This window comes from Archocentrus centrarchus, chromosome 16 (genome assembly GCF_007364275.1).
Source record: "Archocentrus centrarchus isolate MPI-CPG fArcCen1 chromosome 16, fArcCen1, whole genome shotgun sequence".
Classification (NCBI taxonomy): domain Eukaryota; kingdom Metazoa; phylum Chordata; class Actinopteri; order Cichliformes; family Cichlidae; genus Archocentrus; species Archocentrus centrarchus.
Window position 1 is genome coordinate 32,618,774 of NC_044361.1, and position 17,902 is coordinate 32,636,675.

Here is a 17,902-nt window from a genome sequence, read left to right on the forward strand (position 1 = left end):
TCGCTAACTGTCCTCTCATGTCCTCTTTTTTTTTTTTTTTTTTTTTTTCCCCTCCCCATCCCCCTCCTCATACATCAGAATCTGGAAGAGGGAGGGGATAGCTTGCCTGAGTCAGCCAATCACATGCTGCCCCCACCGACCGCCAGTCTGGGAAACCTCTCGTCACTGGACATCACCAACGATGACGACCTGCCCACAGACCCCAGCAACTCCTCTGACACACAGGAAGAGAGTGAGTGCTGTTTGGGTGAAGAGATCACAAGAGCCCAGCAGGGATAAGGAAGATTGGAAAAGCAAACAATTCAATTTTTTAAAGCAATGTTTAATTTGAAATTTGGAAAATATATTAACTGAATGAGTTAATCAGTATTAATTTAACCTTAAAACTAATTTTGATAACCTCCTTATAGATGATCTCGTCAAGTTTTTAGCTTTAATATGGCTCAGAAGTAACTTTATGCGGGTACTAAAGGTTATTGAAGTGGTTTCCTTTCCTCCTGATCTCCGAGCATGAACTTTCTGCTTCATTGCTTCCATGTCTTCTTTCTTCCACATCAGCAATAATTGCAGGGAAGGATTTTTTAATTATTAACATGCAGTAATTTGTCTCACTTTGGCTAAATTTGACCTGAACTAAACCGAAAAACATCCCTGATCAGATGACTGATGTGAAATCGCCTCCAAACTGAAAATGTTTTGGTGGCCTGAAGCTTAGACATTTAAAGTAAAGGCAGTCTGCTCATTCTGAGCTTCAGCTTCACATTTCTTTATGCCTGGACTCTACTAGAGTAGCTTTGCATGATTCACAGTTCAAAATCATGCTTATTTATCTTATACTGGGGCTTAGTGCAGTCCCCCTTTAGGCTGTTCTACTTCTGATTGGCTGTGGGTGGGCCTTCTGTGCCTGAGATGATCATATGGTCATATTGATATCCTTTGTATGAAACAAACAGATCCAATGATAGAAGAAAAAAAAAAAAAAAACATGCAACAAGAGAGCAGTCTGAAGCCAGAGCTTTTGGCTCTCACTGCACACACATAATCTCCTGTCCGGGATCCACATCTGGATCTACTCCTGAAGTTAGGTTTCTAAGTTTGCTCTACTTCTGGTGAAATTGTCCTGCATATCTATTCAAAGCATTTTGAGTAGCTGCTAACGAACAAAGCAAACCAATCACATAGCTTCTTGTGTGGAGGTACTTTGTGGTCAAAATTAAGATGGAAAGAAAATCAAACATCAAAACAAATTGAATGTATTTTTCTTCTTTTTAAACCTTTCTTTGGACCTTCAGGTGAAGTGGAGGCGTTCTGCGCTAACCTTAGCGGGCGGCTGCTCATCAACAAAGCGGTCCGCATGAGTGTGGACAAGCTGCATGACCTGCTCTTCTCTGCTGATACACACTTCATCCAGCACCTCTTCTCCCAGCGACACTTCACTGGTAGGTTAAATACACACCTCTGCGCTTTGAGTCATGGCTAATGACTCATTCTTTTTATTTAGGTGTATTTCCAGGATCTTTATGTACACTTCAAATGGAAACAACCTAAATAAATAAAGATGAACTGAACTGAATTTGCTACAGTCACACAGAGTGAATTTGGGCTTATTTGTCGAGGCAAAAGGAAAGTTAAATCAGCTGCTTAGTCGTACTCTGAGTTCCTCCTCTTGCTGTGTAACCGTTCATCCTCTTATGCTGCCCAAAATTAATTTCACCAACCTCCACAGAACCTGCATGAACTTGTTGCAGGAGATTAAATGTGGCTGAGCGAGTTTTTCCTGTCGAGACGCTGTCAGTTAAGCTTCAGTTTGTTCTGCTGCTTGCTGTAGATAGATTCCTTTACTCTTATTCTTAGTTTGCTGCTGATTTTTTTTTTTTTTTTATCTGCTGGTGTCTATTTTTGTTGCTGCAACGTTTGTGAAATTAAAATAAAACAGATTTACCTGCAAATGCACCTGTGGAAATAAGATTTTGGGGATGTTGTCGTTTGGGAAAGTATTTGTATGACTTAAAGCTGCTGATAAATACAAATGTCCCTCCCAGAGGCCACTGTAGCTCACTGCATTGTGCTACTTGATAAACTAGCACTCAGAGTTGCCTGTGCATATATTCAGTGTATATTTTAGACGTTCCTCTGTGAAGCTGACATGAAAGTGAAGCTGTGAGGCTGATCTAGCCACTGGCTGTCCCAGTTGGAGGCCCAGCTCACTCAGGGACATTTTGTAGTCCTAATTGGGGCATTTCTTCCTTTCTTTGTGTGAGGGAGCGTGCATTGACTCTCTCTCGCTCCTCACTCTCTCTAAGCCTCTAGCTCTCTTTCCTTTTCATTCATAAATTCTGAGCCTCTCATGTTCTTTTTATCCCTCTCCCATTTTTACTGAATCTCTCAGGACTTCTTGTGGCTCTTGTTCTCCCCCTCGAGTCGCTCATGGTCTCTTTGTTTCTCCATCCCTTTCAGACCTGACGGTGGGTGAATGGCAGCAGGACAGCAGCAGTGGGAACACCAGCCGCGTGCTCAGCTACACCATCGCCCTCAACAACCCCCTCGGCCCCAAGACCGCCCCTGTGGTGGAGACGCAGGTCAGTCCTCGGCATACGCTGGCCTTTTTAAACTTTGTTCTTTAGCTCACAGGATAGACAGAATGTGCTCATTTAATCTGAACTTGAAGGAGGTTTTATTTTGTATTGATGCTTTTTATTAGTTCTAATTCAGTCCAGTTGAGATTCAAGAGCAGATTTTAGTACTTGAAGCGAGTCATTCCATTTTAATAATTTTGGATCAATTCAGCTTCTACATTTAATTCGACATATTCTGCTCATTTCCATTTCATATTTGTTCTTGGACTCTATTAGAGTAGCTTTGCATGATTCACAGCTCATTCATCCTGTACTGAGCCTTCGTGCATCCTCTAATTTTTGTTCCTCCCTCTTTATTAGCTGCAGTTTTGCGCCCGAGATGACCAGATATGGATGTCCGCTCTCTGACATATGAACATTTGGAGGATTCAGAGCTTTTGACTCACAGGGATTACTTATACATATTTTGACCTTGTTTAATATGAAAATCCACCATGGTGAGAAACTGTGGAAAAAATAAGTACACCTTTATGCTGCTCATGCACTTAATAAAATGATTATTAGCCGAGGTTTCAGCAGTTTGCTTGTCTGGAAAAATGTCCTTTGGACGGATGAGACCCAAGTGTAGATGTTTTGGTCATAATGCACAGCACCATGTTTGGTGAAAACCAAACACCTCATACCAACTGTCAGCCACGGTGGTGGAGGGCTGATGATCTGGGTTTGTTTTGCAGCCACAGGACCAAAGTATCTAGAGTCAGATGTAAGGCCATCTGACAGCTAAAGCTTGGCCCAAGCTGGGTCATGCTGCAGGACAATGAGCCCAAGCATGGCTGCAAATGTTGCAGCAGCTTTTTTTTTTTTTCTCCAGCCAAAATCCAGACTTCAAACTGACTGAAATGCTGGGATGGGACCTTAATAGAGCTGTGCATAAACAAATGCCAGCCTCAATGAACTGAAGCAACGTTGTATAGAGGAGTAGGCTAAAATCGGTCCACAATGATATGAGAGACTGACAGTTATACAGAGCACCCATTGCTTTAAGTTATTGCTGCTCAGTGGGGTCTTACAAGATTCTAATGGGATGTATTTAGTTTTTCACAGGACTGCAGAGTCCAAGGAAAACGTTCTTTTTTTCATGACTGTACGTGACAAAATAAAGAAAAGCGGAATAGGTGCACTTTAATTTCATTACTGTGATGTTGGTGGTGGTACGATTACTATATTTTTAAAGAGGGTAATAACTAACTGCATAACTGCTCTGAGAGAGTACTCTAGTGTCTGGTAGCTCACCAGTCTTGGATACTAGAAGTCATGATATTGATTCCTTTTCCTCTGAAAATTATCTAAATGTGCACTGCTCAAAAAAATTAAACACTTTCTAATCAGAGTTTAGCATCAACTCAGTTAAACTTCTGAGATATTGATCTGGTTAGTTTAGTAGCAGAGGAGGTCGTTAATCAGTTTCAGCTGCTTTGGTGTTCATGAAATTAACCAGAGGTGCACAAGAGGGGCAACAATGAGACAACCCCCAAAACAGGAATGGTTTTATAGCTGGAGGTCACTCACATTTTTTCCCTCCTCATCTTTTCTGATTATTTTGCATTTGGCTGGGGTCAGTGTCACTACTGGCAACATGAAGTGATACCTGGACCCTACAGAGGTTGCACAGGTAGTCCAGCTCCTCCAGGATGGCACATCAATGTGTGCCATTGCCAGAAAGTTTGCAGTGTCTCCCAGCACACTCTGAAGAGCATGGAGGAGATTCTAGGAGACAGGCAGTTACGCTAGGAGAGCTGGACAGGGCCGTAGAAGGTCCTTTACCCATCAGCAGGACTGGTATCTGCTCTTTTGTGCAAGGAGGAACAGGATGAGCAGATCTCTTTAGAGCCGAGTATTCCTTTCACGTTAACTAGAAGTGACTTCATGGATTTCTTTACAAATAAAATTTTAGACATTCGAGAAAAAATTATTCATAACCATCTCAAAGATTATTCTTCATGTTCGGCTGCTTTCAGCACTGCTGGTATTTGTTTTGACTCTTTTGCTCCAGTTGATCTTTCAGAGTTAACTTCAATAGTTACTTCCTCCAAACCAGCAACATGTTTATTAGATCCCATTCCTACTAGACTGTTCAAAGAAGTCTTTCCAATTATTGATGCTTCAATCTTAAAAATGATCAATCAGTCTTTATTAGTTGGCTATGTACCACAGACCTTCAAGGTGGCTGTAATTAAACCTCTGCTTAAAAAGCCATCACTTGACCCAGCTGTCTTAGCTAATTATAGGCCAATCTCCAACCTTCCTTTTCTCTCAAAGATTCTTGAAAGAGTAGTTGTAAAACAGCTAACTGATCATCTGCAGAGGAACGGTTTATTTGAAGAGTTTCAGTCAGGTTTCAGAATTCATCACAGTACAGAAACAGCATTAGTGAAGGTTACAAATGATCTTCTTAGAGCCTCTGACAGTGGACTCATCTCTGTTCTTGTCCTGTTGGACCTCAGTGCAGCTTTTGATACTGTTGACCATAACATTTTATTACAGAGATTAGAGCTTGCTATAGGTATTAAAGGTACTGCACTGCAGTGGTTTGAATCATATTTATCTCATAGACTCCAATTTGTTCATGTAAATGGGGAGTCTTCTTCACACACTAAGGTTAATTATGGAGTTCCACAGGGTTCTGTGCTAGGACCAATTTTATTTACATTACCGTATTTTTCGGACTATACGTCGCTCCGGAGTATAGGTCGCACCAGCCAAAAAATGCATAATAAAGAAGAAAAAAACATATATAGGTCGCACTGGACTATAAGTCGCACTTTTTTTGGGGGGGGGGGGTTGATAGAATCCGAGACCCAGAGCAGAAATTCCATCTTGAACGGCAATTTAAAATAATAATGGATTAAAGAACAGGACGAACACTGTTACGCCTACGTTATGCTAACGTAACACATTCAGCTACATGACGCACAACGAACACGTGTTCGGTATGTTAACGTAACATTAAGTTATTCAGATAACCATAGCATAAAGAACATACTAACAAGTTAACCAAACCATCAATCCATTGAATTCTTCATCCTCGGTGTCACTTCTAAACAATTCCGTACACTCCGTAGACGAAGCGCTGCTTCCTCTTCTGTGTCACGTTAGTCAGACTCGTTGTCAGCTGCAGTTCCAATTATTCCAGCCTTTCTGAATCCCAACAGGATGGTTTGTCACTGAAGCCCATGTTTTCTTGATCCATCCAATGACTTCCAGGAAAGTTGGGTGGCGCATTCTCCCAGTTGCCGTTAAGCTGTGCTCTCCATCCATCATCCACTGCGCCCACAGGTTACGCAAGACTGCCTTAAAGCTGCAGTTCACGGAGATGTCAAGTGGCTGGAGTATTTTGGTTCATGTGTTATAAATGTCACATATACGTCGCTCCGGAGTATAGGTCGCACCCCCAGCCAAACTATGAAAAAAAGTGCGACTTATACTCCGGAAAATACGGTATACATGCTTCCCTTAGGCAGTATTATTAGAAAGCACTGCATCAATTTCCATTGTTATGCAGGTGATACTCCGCTTTACCTATCAATGAAGCCAGATGACACACATCAATTAATTAAACTGCAGGAATGTCTTAAAGACATTAAGGCCTGGATGACCTCTAATTTCCTGCTTCTAAATTCAGATAAAACTGAAATTCTTGTTCTCGGCCCCACAAATCTTAGAAACATGGTGTCTAACCAGATACTTACTCTGGATGGCATTACTTTGGCCTCCAGTAACACTGTGAGAAATCTTGGAGTCATTTTTGACCAGGATATGTCCTTCAATGCACATATTAAACAAATATGTAGGACCGCTTTTTTGCATTTGCGCAATATTTCTGAAATTAGAAACATCCTTTCTCAGAGTGATGCTGAAAAGCTCATTCATGCATTTATTACTTCTAGGCTGGATTATTGTAATTCATTATTATCAGGCTGTCCTAAAAGCTCCCTGAAAAGCCTTCAGCTGATCCAAAATGCTGCAGCTAGAGTACTGACAGGGACTAGAAAGAGAGAGCATATTTCTCCCATATTGGCTTCTCTTCATTGGCTCCCTGTTAAATCTAGAATAGAATTTAAAATTCTTCTCCTCACATACAAGGTCTTGAATAATCAGGCACCATCTTATCTCAAAGACCTCATAGTACCATATCACCCCAACAGAGCACTTCACTCTCAGACTGCAGGCTTACTTGTGGTTCCTCGGATACTTAAGAGTAGAATGGGAGGCAGAGCCTTCAGCTTTCAGGCGCCTCTTCTGTGGAACCAGCTTCCAGCTTGGATTCAGGAGACAGACACCCTCTCTATTTTTAAGATTAGGCTTAAAACTTTCCTTTATGATAAAGCTTATAGTTAGGGCTGGATCAGGTGACCCTGAACCATCCCTTAGTTATGCTGCTATAGGCCTAGTCTGCTGGGGGGTTCACATAATGCACTGTTTCTCATTCACCTTATTTACTTTGTTTATACTCCACTCTGCATTTAATCATTAATTGATATTAATCTCTGGCTCTCTTCCACAGCATGTCTTTCTCTCCCCTCAGCCCAACCGGTCGCGGCAGATGACTGCCCCTCCCTGAGCCTGGTTCTGCTGGAGGTTTCTTCCTGTTAAAAGGGAGTTTTTCCTTTCCACTGTCGCCAAGTGCTGCTCATAGGGGGTCGTTTTGACTGTTGGGTTTTCTCTGTATTATTGTAGGGTCTTTACCCACAATACAAAGCGCCTTGAGGCGACAGTTTGTTGTGATTTGGCGCTATATAAATAAAATTGAATTGAATTGAATTGAATTGAATCTCTACAAAATGACCTCCAGCAGCCACTGGTGTGAATGTCTCTGACCAAACAATCAGAAACAGACTTCATGACATCCTCTAATGGGCCCTGTGCTCACTCCTCAGCACCGTGAAAGCTGATTTGCCATAGAATACCAGAATTGGCAGGTCCACCACTGGAGCCCTGTGCTGTGCACTGCAGTGAGGTGTGCTCAGCCCGCTACACTGGAGTGACCGTATGGTTTTTCCACAAACACATGGCACAGCATGGAAGGGCCACCTCGACAAGGACAAGACTCAGCTGTACATCTGCACCTAAAGGATGAAGGACGCTTACCAAGATGCTGGTGTTCACATTTTGAACCAGGAAGGCAGATGATTTGAAAGAGAAGTAAAAGAAGCATCTATGTCCACTGTGAACGAGTGACCCCAGCTGTCAGCCGCCTGTGATGGAGTCTTGAGGTCCTTTCCGAGGCGCCTCGACCCCCACCCGCGCCTTACTTCAGGTGACCTCAATAAGTCACGTGATTTCACACAAAACCCTTGGTGGTAATGACCCATGCCTGTTTCACACCTTGGCTGTGATGATGCACATGATCAGCAGTGGGTCAACGACCTCCTCCACTGGGGGTAAATACCCGGGACTCTCCACCTTCTCGTTTCAGAACTGAAGAAGCCTCTTGGCTGAGAAGTGAAATGTCTTCAAAACATTTAATCCAGTTGCCTTCTTTGAGGCTACAGCGACCTGGATGACTCAAAATCTACACAGACATACTTTTTTAAATGTTCCTTTAATTTTTTTGGAGCAGTGAACTCCCAGCATGGGAAACTTGCAGGAGTATTAGTCAAAAAAAACGCAATAAGCTCAAAGAGCGCTCGATGGTTTTGTTGATAAATCAAAGGGAAACCACAGAGTACAAATAGCAGGCGCAGCTACCATGACGTCACCCGTGGGTTTGTGGGTTTGCATTTTGGAACACAAGAGCTGACTCGGGTAGACTGTTGGCTAAGAATGTTTTTTTTGTTTGCTTGTTTGTTTTAGTTTGTTTTTAAAAGCTACAAGTATATAGATGAGAGGGTTGAGTGGTAGGTTATCAGAGTGCAAATAGGTTTTTGTAGCAGTTCACATTCATAGCTGTAAACATGCTTGCTTCCCCTTTAAAGTTGAACATTGTGAGAACATTGTGGGAATTGTCTTGCTTTTGGAGCCAGCTCCTGGAGGCCATTAGTGGAACTGCACTTCTGCGTTGGTTTCATTTTCAGCCTTTAGTTTGCAGCCTGGAGGAAAAACAGGGATTTTGCCTTCCAATAACAGCCCACTACTTTCTTCCTGTTCACAGACGCTGCATAAAAACAGTGCCCGGGGCGAGTGCTACGTGGTGGACTCAGAGGTCATCACCTCAGGCATCCCATACCAGGACTACTTCTACACCATCCACAGATACTGCATCACGTCCATCAACAAACATAAGAGCCGACTGAGGTGGGTTTGTGAACTCATGGAGGTAACCCAGCTTTCACTTAAAGCTCACACTATGTCATAGCTGAGCAAACAAGTGGAGAGCTAAAGAAACACACTTGAGATCCACATGTATGCTGAGTTTATTTTACTTACAGAAGTGGTAATGTTTGCTAGATTAAACTAGCAGCTGTACTCTGACAGGCAGGCGCCTTAATGAATAATGAATGCTGCTGACTCAGAGGTGGTTTGACTGTTGACTTTACGATACATTGGCTGATAATGGTCCACTCTGTGATTAGATAGCAATCCAATCAAGAGCATCTAATGATTTTTTTTTTTTTTTTTAATGTAAGTTCATTTCAAAAATTCATAACTTCCATTCATCTAACTGAAGTGGGCAAGTTTTAAAAATCAATTTAGATTATAAAAACTAGCATAATGTAGGAGCAGGTAATGAGATTCTTAAAGGAGATAAGAGTTCAGCTGCAGTTACAACAGGCTCTCCCATAAAAGTCTGTTTTCCTCCCTGCTAGAAAGATGAAGTCACCTAAATGCAACATAAGATGTGATTCTTCAAAATGCAAATGTCAACAGGTCCATAAACGCAACAGCAGAGATGAGTGTTAGAAAAAGTAATGATTACGGTAACTGAATATTAGTCAATATCCCCATTTATGTGAAGCGCATGAGTTAATCCTGATTCATTCAATCTTAAAATCTTACTAGAATAATAATATAATAATCAAATTCACACTAAGTCATTTTAAATGCAAGTCCATGACCAACTTTGAGCATTGTTCTGGTTTCAGCAGCAAAACTGCATCATAATGTTGAGGAACAGAAACCTGCGTTTGTATCTTGGACGTTTGATCTGCTTTCTGCTTCTCAGAAAGTGCATTCTGGGTAAAATGTCGAGTCATATCACCATGTGTGGTCAGTAGGTGGTTAAAATGTATCCATTTCACTGAATACCTCTGACACGCCCGTTGCACACTGTGGCCCCGCTTCGCCTGCTGCTTCAAGGAAACATGACGTTTAACTTTGAAACAGTAGCAAAAATTTTTCACACCATTTTCTGGGTTTTAACATCCTCCAAATCTTAGGGCTCGCTCCTTCAGTTATAGTAAATTATTGCATCATTTCCTCAACTTGGAGCAGGATCACTGAAACATGCTGGCTCACTAATTTATTGAAGTTATTTATGAAATTATTAACTGAGAAAAGTCCTTATTATTGCCTGAGTGATGCAATGCAGGTTGAAATGAACATGAGGATTAAATCTTAAAACCTAAACAGTGTTTTTCTTTTCAAATAGTAAAAATGATGCATGAAAATGTGCATGTTTTAAAGTGCGCCTTTGCTTCTCCTCTGCCCAGAGTTTCCTCTGACATCTGCTACAGGAAGCAGCCGTGGAGCCTGGTGAAAGCACTTATTGAAAAGAACACCTGGAGCGGCATCGAAGAGTACTACAAACACATGGGTGAGTGACAGGAGCTGAGCCGATCCGCGGCGTCTAACCTGACTTTTCTAAACAGCTGAGCAGAAGAGAAACTGCATAAACAGGAAATGCTTGATTTTAAAAGGAAAAAAAAAATGCTTCCTCTGCAGATCAGAGATATGGTGGATCAATGTGGCTTGTAAGCTTTACTGTGGCTGTAAGTTCTAGTCCTTTATCTGCACTTCATTTTGACAGATAAAATTAACAACTTCAGGTTCTTTAAACAGATAAAGCTTTAATAAAGCGTGGACCATGAAATAATTGCTAGAATTTTTTTAATAGACTGTTTATTGAACTTTCTGACAAATTAGATTAAATTAAATTAGCATAGATCATATTTATTATTTGTTTATTTATTTATTTTTGCTTTAAATGTGTTGTGCAATTTAATGCCAGAGGTTTTCTGTCTACTGCAGTGATTCTCCACAGCCCCCTAGTGGACTGTGATGGTACTGTATGTAGCTCCTTGGAGGATCGTTAGAATGAAGTCAGTTAACTAATATTCTTTATTTTTGCAACAAAAAAAAAAGATGATACAAGGAGGAGAGGTAGTGAAGTTAGATGAGTTTAAATACCTGCCAAAGCAACAGTGCACAAGTGGGTGGGTACAAGTGTCAGGGGTGATTTGTAGCAGCAAGAGTGAAAGGGAAGGTTTAAAGATGGTGGTGAGACCTGCTGATGGAGACAGGAGGCGGAGCTGGAGATGAGTGATCAGGATGGACAGGATTAGAAATGAGTAAATCAGTATAGTTTTGTTTGGTTTAAAATTTTGTTTTGGAGTCCTTTTATCAGTTTTGTAATTTTCAAATTGAAATGGTGACATTTTATAAAGAAGCTGAACTAATGAAACAAAGCTGTGGCATTTAAACTTCACCTGCTTACTGTTCTTTTTCTTTTTCTGACCTATTTTTTGATCCTGAACTCATCTTAAAGCTCATTATTACTTGTAAAGATCTTAATAAGGAAAGTAAAACTGATGATGGAGAGTTAAATTAAGTGAATCATCAGAAGATGAATGAATGAAAGCACAAAGGACATGGTTCATTAATAATTTTCTGCTTGTGTGATGACTGGCGTTGATGTTTAGGTGTGCCACATACTGTCCTCGGCTAAATCAAATCCAGGCAGTTACAGCTAATGTTCAGATTTACATTCTTCCACACCGTCACAAGCTCGAGCCTGTAGTCGTGGGCAGATGCACACTTTTTTCCTGTACCGTGATAATTTTGATAAGAGAAACTGGATCCATTTAGTTTATATTGAAACAAAAAAATACAGAACCCACTAAACAAAAAGCAAACCCAACCTAGAGAACTTTTACGTTAAAGAGATGAACAATACACATTTAGGTTTTTTTTTTTCTTTTCATATTAATGTAGCAGGAAAAAAAATTCCCTGGAAGAACATCAGGAAAATGAAAGGACAGCTGCAGATGTCAGTTACAGTTCAGTGCTTCTCTCCATCTTTTTAGTTAATCTGCATACAGAACAAGTGGGTGTGAGCAACGCTGTGCAGCTCTGCAGGTTTTTCTAGCTATGATTTAAGCATGTAAGTTGCTGCACAACACATCAGTGCAGTGGTTCCCACAGTGTAGGTGGGCTGTGAAGATACTGCAGGGGGGGCTGCAGTGATAGCAGAAATTCAGTTTGAAATTACTCACAGGTACATAATTATATAAAAGTATTTATATAAAAAGTGAATTCAAACTGCTAACAGGAGGTGTTTTAGTTTGTGACTGTAGCTCAGAAGGTTGAGTGGGTCACCTACTGATCGGAAGGTCGGCGGTTCGATTCCTGCCTACTCCAGGCTGCATGCCAATGTATCCTTGGGTAAGATACTGAACCCCAAGTTGCTCTCCGACGCAAGCGTTGGAGCATGAATGTGTGTGAATGTTAGATAATATTAAAAAAAAAGCACTTAGCTTAGTTAATCATGGAAGTGCTTATATGAATGGGGTAAATGTAAAAGTGTTGTATAGGTGCTTTGAGTGCTCAGAGTAGTATATAAGAACTAGTCCATTTACTCATTACTGACCTAAAGCTCTTGCGTTGAAGTTTGTGTCCCAGTGGTGAGTGGGTTAGCACTTTACATATGACTGGGTAGTGTTAGAAATTTGTAGCCAACAGCCTGTGTTTGTTTTTTTAAAATCATATTTTCAAGGAAATGCATCACTTCCTCCTGTATTTTGATGAGAGTGAAGAAAGGCTTCCAGCCTGGAAGATTTCACAGGCCGGCGCTAACGTACGATTTCCTGGTTTTTAAGTGGGCTGCAGCACTCTTGACTTTGCATTAGTGTATTTTCCTTTGATTTGTCACGAAGCACATAAAACATAAAATTGGAAAGACCGTGAAGTGTTTCTGTTACAATAACTTAATTATTGATTAAGTTACTGTAGCCATAAAATGTCTGGTTATGAAAGAGTTTATCGCAATTAACAATTTCTGCTCTATAAAAAAAGAAAAGGAAATAAAATCCTGGTTCATTCCACGTCACTGCGGCTCTGCCTCCCCGTCAGCAGATTTGGTCTGAGCATGAAGGTTAACCTGAGCAAGCAGCTGTTTGAACCTCTGTGTGAACTACAGCAGACTTAGCAAACCAGGCGACCCGAAACCTGTGAGCTTTATTTTATGGTTTAATGTGTTTGTTTTTGCATCAACTCGTTTAATATGAGGTAATTTTTCAGCCATAGGAGCAGAATTTGAACAGCAATAGATTGAAAATAAAATGTTAATTCATATAAATCCATACGATGAAAGTGATGAAGCCTGCTGTGACACATTAGTAGAAATGAAGTATTTCCCTCCAGTCTCCTGTTTTAAAATCTTTTTTTTTTTTTTTTTTTTTTTTTTTTTTTTTTTAAATCTCCCCCACTCAGAGAGTGAGGTGTGCAAGCTGGAGACACTCCTGCAGTCAGAAGTTTCCGTGGTGACCACAGGTGAAGCTGTGGGCGCCGACGCCGCCAAGACCCCGCCGGCGCTGCGCCGCAGAAAACGCACCTGCTCCCGGTGGCAGGGTGAGAGGGGGAGAGAGAGGGAGGGAGGAGGAGTGGGCGCCGGAGACCGGGGGGACCGAGGAGTCGGAGAGGAGAGGGACGCCAGAGAAGCTGGTAAGTTTGCCCGGATACAGATGCTGACGCTGGTGGATTTTCAACCATAGACATGCGTCTGTTTTCAGCCCCAGTGAATCGTCCCTCTGCTCAGCGGCTCCATCATCTCATTGTTTTAACTGTTGTTCAGTTTTCTTCCCGTGCATCGTTACTTTATTACTTCCCGCTGTGGCAACCCCCTCAGGAAATAACTGTTTAGTATTTATTATATAGATAGTTTTATGTTTTTGGTGTTTTGTGTCTTAAGTTTTCCATAATTTTATTGTTTTTGGCCCTGACGTCCAGCTTTCTGTGGGAATCTAATTTTCTACTTTTTGCTCGTCTGTCAAAGCACTTTGTAAACACTCTCTGTAAAAGTGTTGTATGAATAAAGTTATTATATTTATATTAAATATGCATTGCTGTATCCTATAGGTTCTCCGTTTATGAAGCTGGGAGAGCGATCACGCAGTGGTGGACACAACAGTATATCCACCATCCTCCTCATCGTCAGCTTCATGTAAGTGTGTGTGTGTGTGTGTGTGTGTGTGTTTGTGTATTGATTGGATCTATGGATGAGCTTCCCCTCTGTTACTCCAGCATGTCAAGTCTTATTTAATCATCAGCAATGAAGACAAAGTTATGTAAAGAATGGATTTTCTGGCTGCTCTGTTACTCAGTGGCGATCAGGACAGGCTGCACATAAAAGCATGTGTGTGTTCTTGCAGTTGTTTCTTCTCTTTAGTGAAGCAAACGTCCTTTTCTGTACTGTGACCTGATCACATCCCTGCTTTGACTGTATGTCTCTGATTAAACTAGCTTTCTGCTGCTCAGTGCACTGCTGAATGTTCCTCATTCAGACACTTTGGAAATTGATCTCTGCCTACTAACAGCCTCACGATGCCTTTCTTGCTATTTCTCTTTTTCCCTCCTTTCTGCAATACTTGTGCATAGGATCTGTATCAGGTTCGTATGAGAGGCTTAAAATGCTACACCACTGGCTGCATAAATATGACCTCTGAGCATAAACATACAAGAAAAATCCACCGTTTAAATTTCACAGGGGCCACTCAGATTGAATGTGAAGCTCATGCGTCAGAGTTGTTATAAGACATTCACTGCACTTTGCTAACATCACACGTCAGCTGATGTGTGTGTAAACTGTGACTCTTGCTGAATTCACTCTGCCTTTAAGGTTCATTTCTCTTCTGTCTGAAAGCACAGTGGTGTTTGTTAGTGAGAGCAGCTTAAAATAGAGTTCAGCTGTCTCCAGAAAAGGGGAGATTTAAGGAGGATTCATAAAAAACAAACAAAAAATAAATTAATTAATTAAAAAAAAAACCAGAGCCAAAACGCTGCATGTGTTAGTGTTGATGTGACGGTGGATTCTTCCTGTATCAGCACAAACTCAAATATTTGTGTGTGTTCTGTTGGTGTTTCTATCTTCCTGCTGTCCGTGTGCTTCAGTGTGAAACATTTTCGCTGTTTTGCGGTTCGTACCCGGTGACTCTGACCTCTCTGTCTGTCCCCGTCAGTCTCGTGGTGCTGGTGGCTCTCAACATGCTGCTGTTCTACAAGCTGTACGCTCTGGAAAGAGCGGCGCACACACTGGAGACGTGGCACTCCTACTCTGTGGCTGACAGGTAAAGCACGCCGCCTTGTTTTCCGCACACATACAGACGCTCTCTTCATTCCTCTGGGAAGGCAGAAGCGTGGCAGGAATTGGTGTCTGGTTTGAGTTCCTGCTGTGGGAGCTGAGCGCTCTAATGGTTAATGCAGAGCAACAGATCAAAAAAAAGACGCAACTGGTGCATCTTTTTTTTTTTTTTTGGGTTCATTTTCACTGTTCTCATCAGCATCTGCAGAAACAGAATAAAAATCCGCTTGACTCGATGCACAAACCAAGCAGCACACAAAGTGAGAAACCACAAGTGGTGGTGATCAAGCAGTTCCAGCAATGGACTTAAAAAAAAAAAACACACCTTTTTTTTTAAAAAAAAATCCTGTTCTCCTTTAAATTTGTCTCATTTCCTGTTTAACAGCTGGCTGGTTTTCCGCCCTGTTTTGTCTCCTTCTCTGTGATGCAGGAACTATTTTCTTTCTACTGTCTGCAGCCACCAATAAAAAAAAAAAACTAAAGTGAGCTAGCTACCGTTACAGGTGGACGCCATGAATGTTTGCATCCTGTAGGAGCAAAAGGTTTCAGTCACTGCTTATGTGCAGCTCCTTCTGCACGGTGACATGATTGGTGGGTGTTGTTTGGCTGAAAGGAAATAGTTCCTACATGAAACCGTTCACTTCAGGGTTTTTGATATTTTCAGTAACCTGCTCATCATTTCTGAAAGAGTTGCTGCTGACGTTTCAAACATGCTTTGGTGCTTTGAGCAGGAAGTGCCGTTTTATCAGTTCATTAGTCCTGTTTCTTTTTTAAATGGAAACAGCATTTTTAATCTAAGCATTCCTTTAAGAAGTGCGCCTTTGTGCTGCTGACCCTGGGTTAAAGAGCTCTTCCTCTTCTTTCTCCTCCCCTCAGTCCTTTGCCTCAGACTGCTGGAGAGTGGGCTCAGGTCCTGCAGCTCCAGAGGCAGTTTCACCAGGCTCAGCTCAGCAAGTGGCAGCAGATCCTGCAGTCCTCCGTCTCGCTGCTCGACCAGGTACCTGTCCTGTTCCCGTTTGTTTTCACGGGCTGCTTCATCTCATGAATGATAACCCAGTTTATCTCCCCCTCTCTGTCTCCAGATGAAACAGTCTTTAGAAAAGCTCCACCAGGGCATCGTGGTCCCGGAGGTGAAGCGGGACCCCTCTGCTGACACGGAGTCCCTGACTGAGGACTGAGCCTTGCCCCCCCCCTTGACTGTCCCACCCTGGTGGACCACCGAATATCAGGATCCTGTTCTGTCCCTCATTTTCACATCAAATCCCCAGTGAGAAAGGACAAAACCCAGATTTCTCCTCGCCTGACTGACTTGAAACGGCGACATTCGCCTTTAGCCTCAACCAGTAACAACTTGAGCGAGCTCAGACTGGAACCTATCAGGACCACAGCAATAATTTCCCTGCAGCTGCAATTTGACCGTGTGTGTGAGTGTGTGTGTGTGTGTGTGCACGAGAGAGACATGTTTGGAAACGGGCCACAGGTGGGCCAGTTCAGACCATCCGGACCTCACGGTCAGCTGCAATCTCCGAATTCCTTTAATTCAAATCTCGACTATCACAGACCGAACTTCCTCTTCTGACCTGCAACATTTCTGAGGTTCAGTGATTCGGGAAAGTGGGAGTTTCAGCTCTTTGCAGAACGGTGGGATGCACGGCTGGGTTTTAAAAGAGGGGATGAGAAACATGCTCCCACTTCTCCCAGTCTCTGTCAGGGTTTTATGTCTTTTTCAAATTCGGTGCATCTGACTGTTTCCTGGACCATGACAGTATTTATTATTACCGCTGACTGTCCCGTCCTGCTCTGAAGAAGTCATGTGATGGCTGTTTCGTGCTCTGATTTGCTGTTTTGTGTGTGGACCAAAAGGAGCTCCACGGGAATGATCACTGGTCACAGCAATAATAGTGATTCATTTTCTGAATGTTTCAAGTAGAGTCGTATATATAAAGGTAATGATCCGGGCGTGTGTGTGTGTGTGTGTGTGTGTGTGTGTGTGTGTGTGTGTGTGTGTGTGTGCGCGTGCGTGTGTGTGGGGGCAGCAAGAAAAAAAACAAGCAGAGGACGTTTAGAGATGAGAGCCGAGCGTAGGTGTTACTTTGTTTTTGAAGATTTCTCTTTCATGTTTGGTGTTGAGTGCAGGATTTAAAGCAGACTTCAGGTAGGAAATCTTAAAGGTCTCATGAGTGACGGAGCTGCTCGCGTCCCAGCTGGGCTTCAAAAGAAGAGGACCAAGCAGACCTTTGAAGGCCCGGGTGAAGAAAAAAGGGAATCTTTGTCACAGTATTGTTTTTCTTTGTGTGTGTTTGTACGATTCATCGTCTTTTTATTCAGTTTTCATGTTCTGTCTTTATGATTTTTGTCGGTGTTCGTCCTCTCCGTTCACTCGCCCTGAAAACATTTCACCCTCCTGAGCTCCCTCTTTGGTTTTGTTTCCTGCTCTTCCTCACTCCATCTCTCCATTTCATTTTGAAAATAGCGGCTGTGGGCCCTGCTGTGCACGGCCATCCGTGGATAACAAAAGGATGCAATATTTATTAAAGGAGGGAGGGAGGGGTGAGGAGCAGAGATGAGAATGTACTGTGAAGATGTGATTGTGCACCACGCCATGGAGAGAAATGAAATGCTCTAAACACGCAGCAACTCCTGGCTTTTCTTTGAGTCCGTGTTTGTCTTTAGCTTTGAAAGCTGAGAACTGGAAGAACTTTTATTTTTTCCTGCTGTTTTATCTGTTATGAATATCTGGGAAAAATCTAAAGATAAAATGCCCATCGTAGAAGCAATGCTTTGATCCGTTATTAGAAAAAGCTCAAATAAA

At 42.1% G+C, this 17,902-nt stretch overlaps 1 protein-coding gene across 4 annotated transcripts in view; it reads left to right on the forward strand.

Moving 5' to 3' along the window:
* gramd1a (GRAM domain containing 1A) overlaps positions 1-17,902 on the forward strand; it is a 50,677-nt gene extending 32,775 nt beyond the window's left edge. For 3 of the 4 annotated variants that reach the window (XM_030750243.1, XM_030750246.1, XM_030750247.1), the window contains 11 exons: positions 79-232; positions 1,293-1,439; positions 2,458-2,579; positions 8,728-8,870; positions 10,226-10,329; positions 13,224-13,454; positions 13,869-13,953; positions 14,388-14,399; positions 14,969-15,076; positions 15,967-16,087; positions 16,173-17,902. In XM_030750243.1, the coding sequence (XP_030606103.1) occupies positions 79-232; positions 1,293-1,439; positions 2,458-2,579; positions 8,728-8,870; positions 10,226-10,329; positions 13,224-13,454; positions 13,869-13,953; positions 14,388-14,399; positions 14,969-15,076; positions 15,967-16,087; positions 16,173-16,268 (1,323 nt within the window). In that variant the 3' untranslated portion in view covers positions 16,269-17,902. The remainder of the gene's footprint in view (positions 1-78; positions 233-1,292; positions 1,440-2,457; positions 2,580-8,727; positions 8,871-10,225; positions 10,330-13,223; positions 13,455-13,868; positions 13,954-14,387; positions 14,400-14,968; positions 15,077-15,966; positions 16,088-16,172) is intronic. The other variant, XM_030750244.1, reaches the window with a different exon arrangement.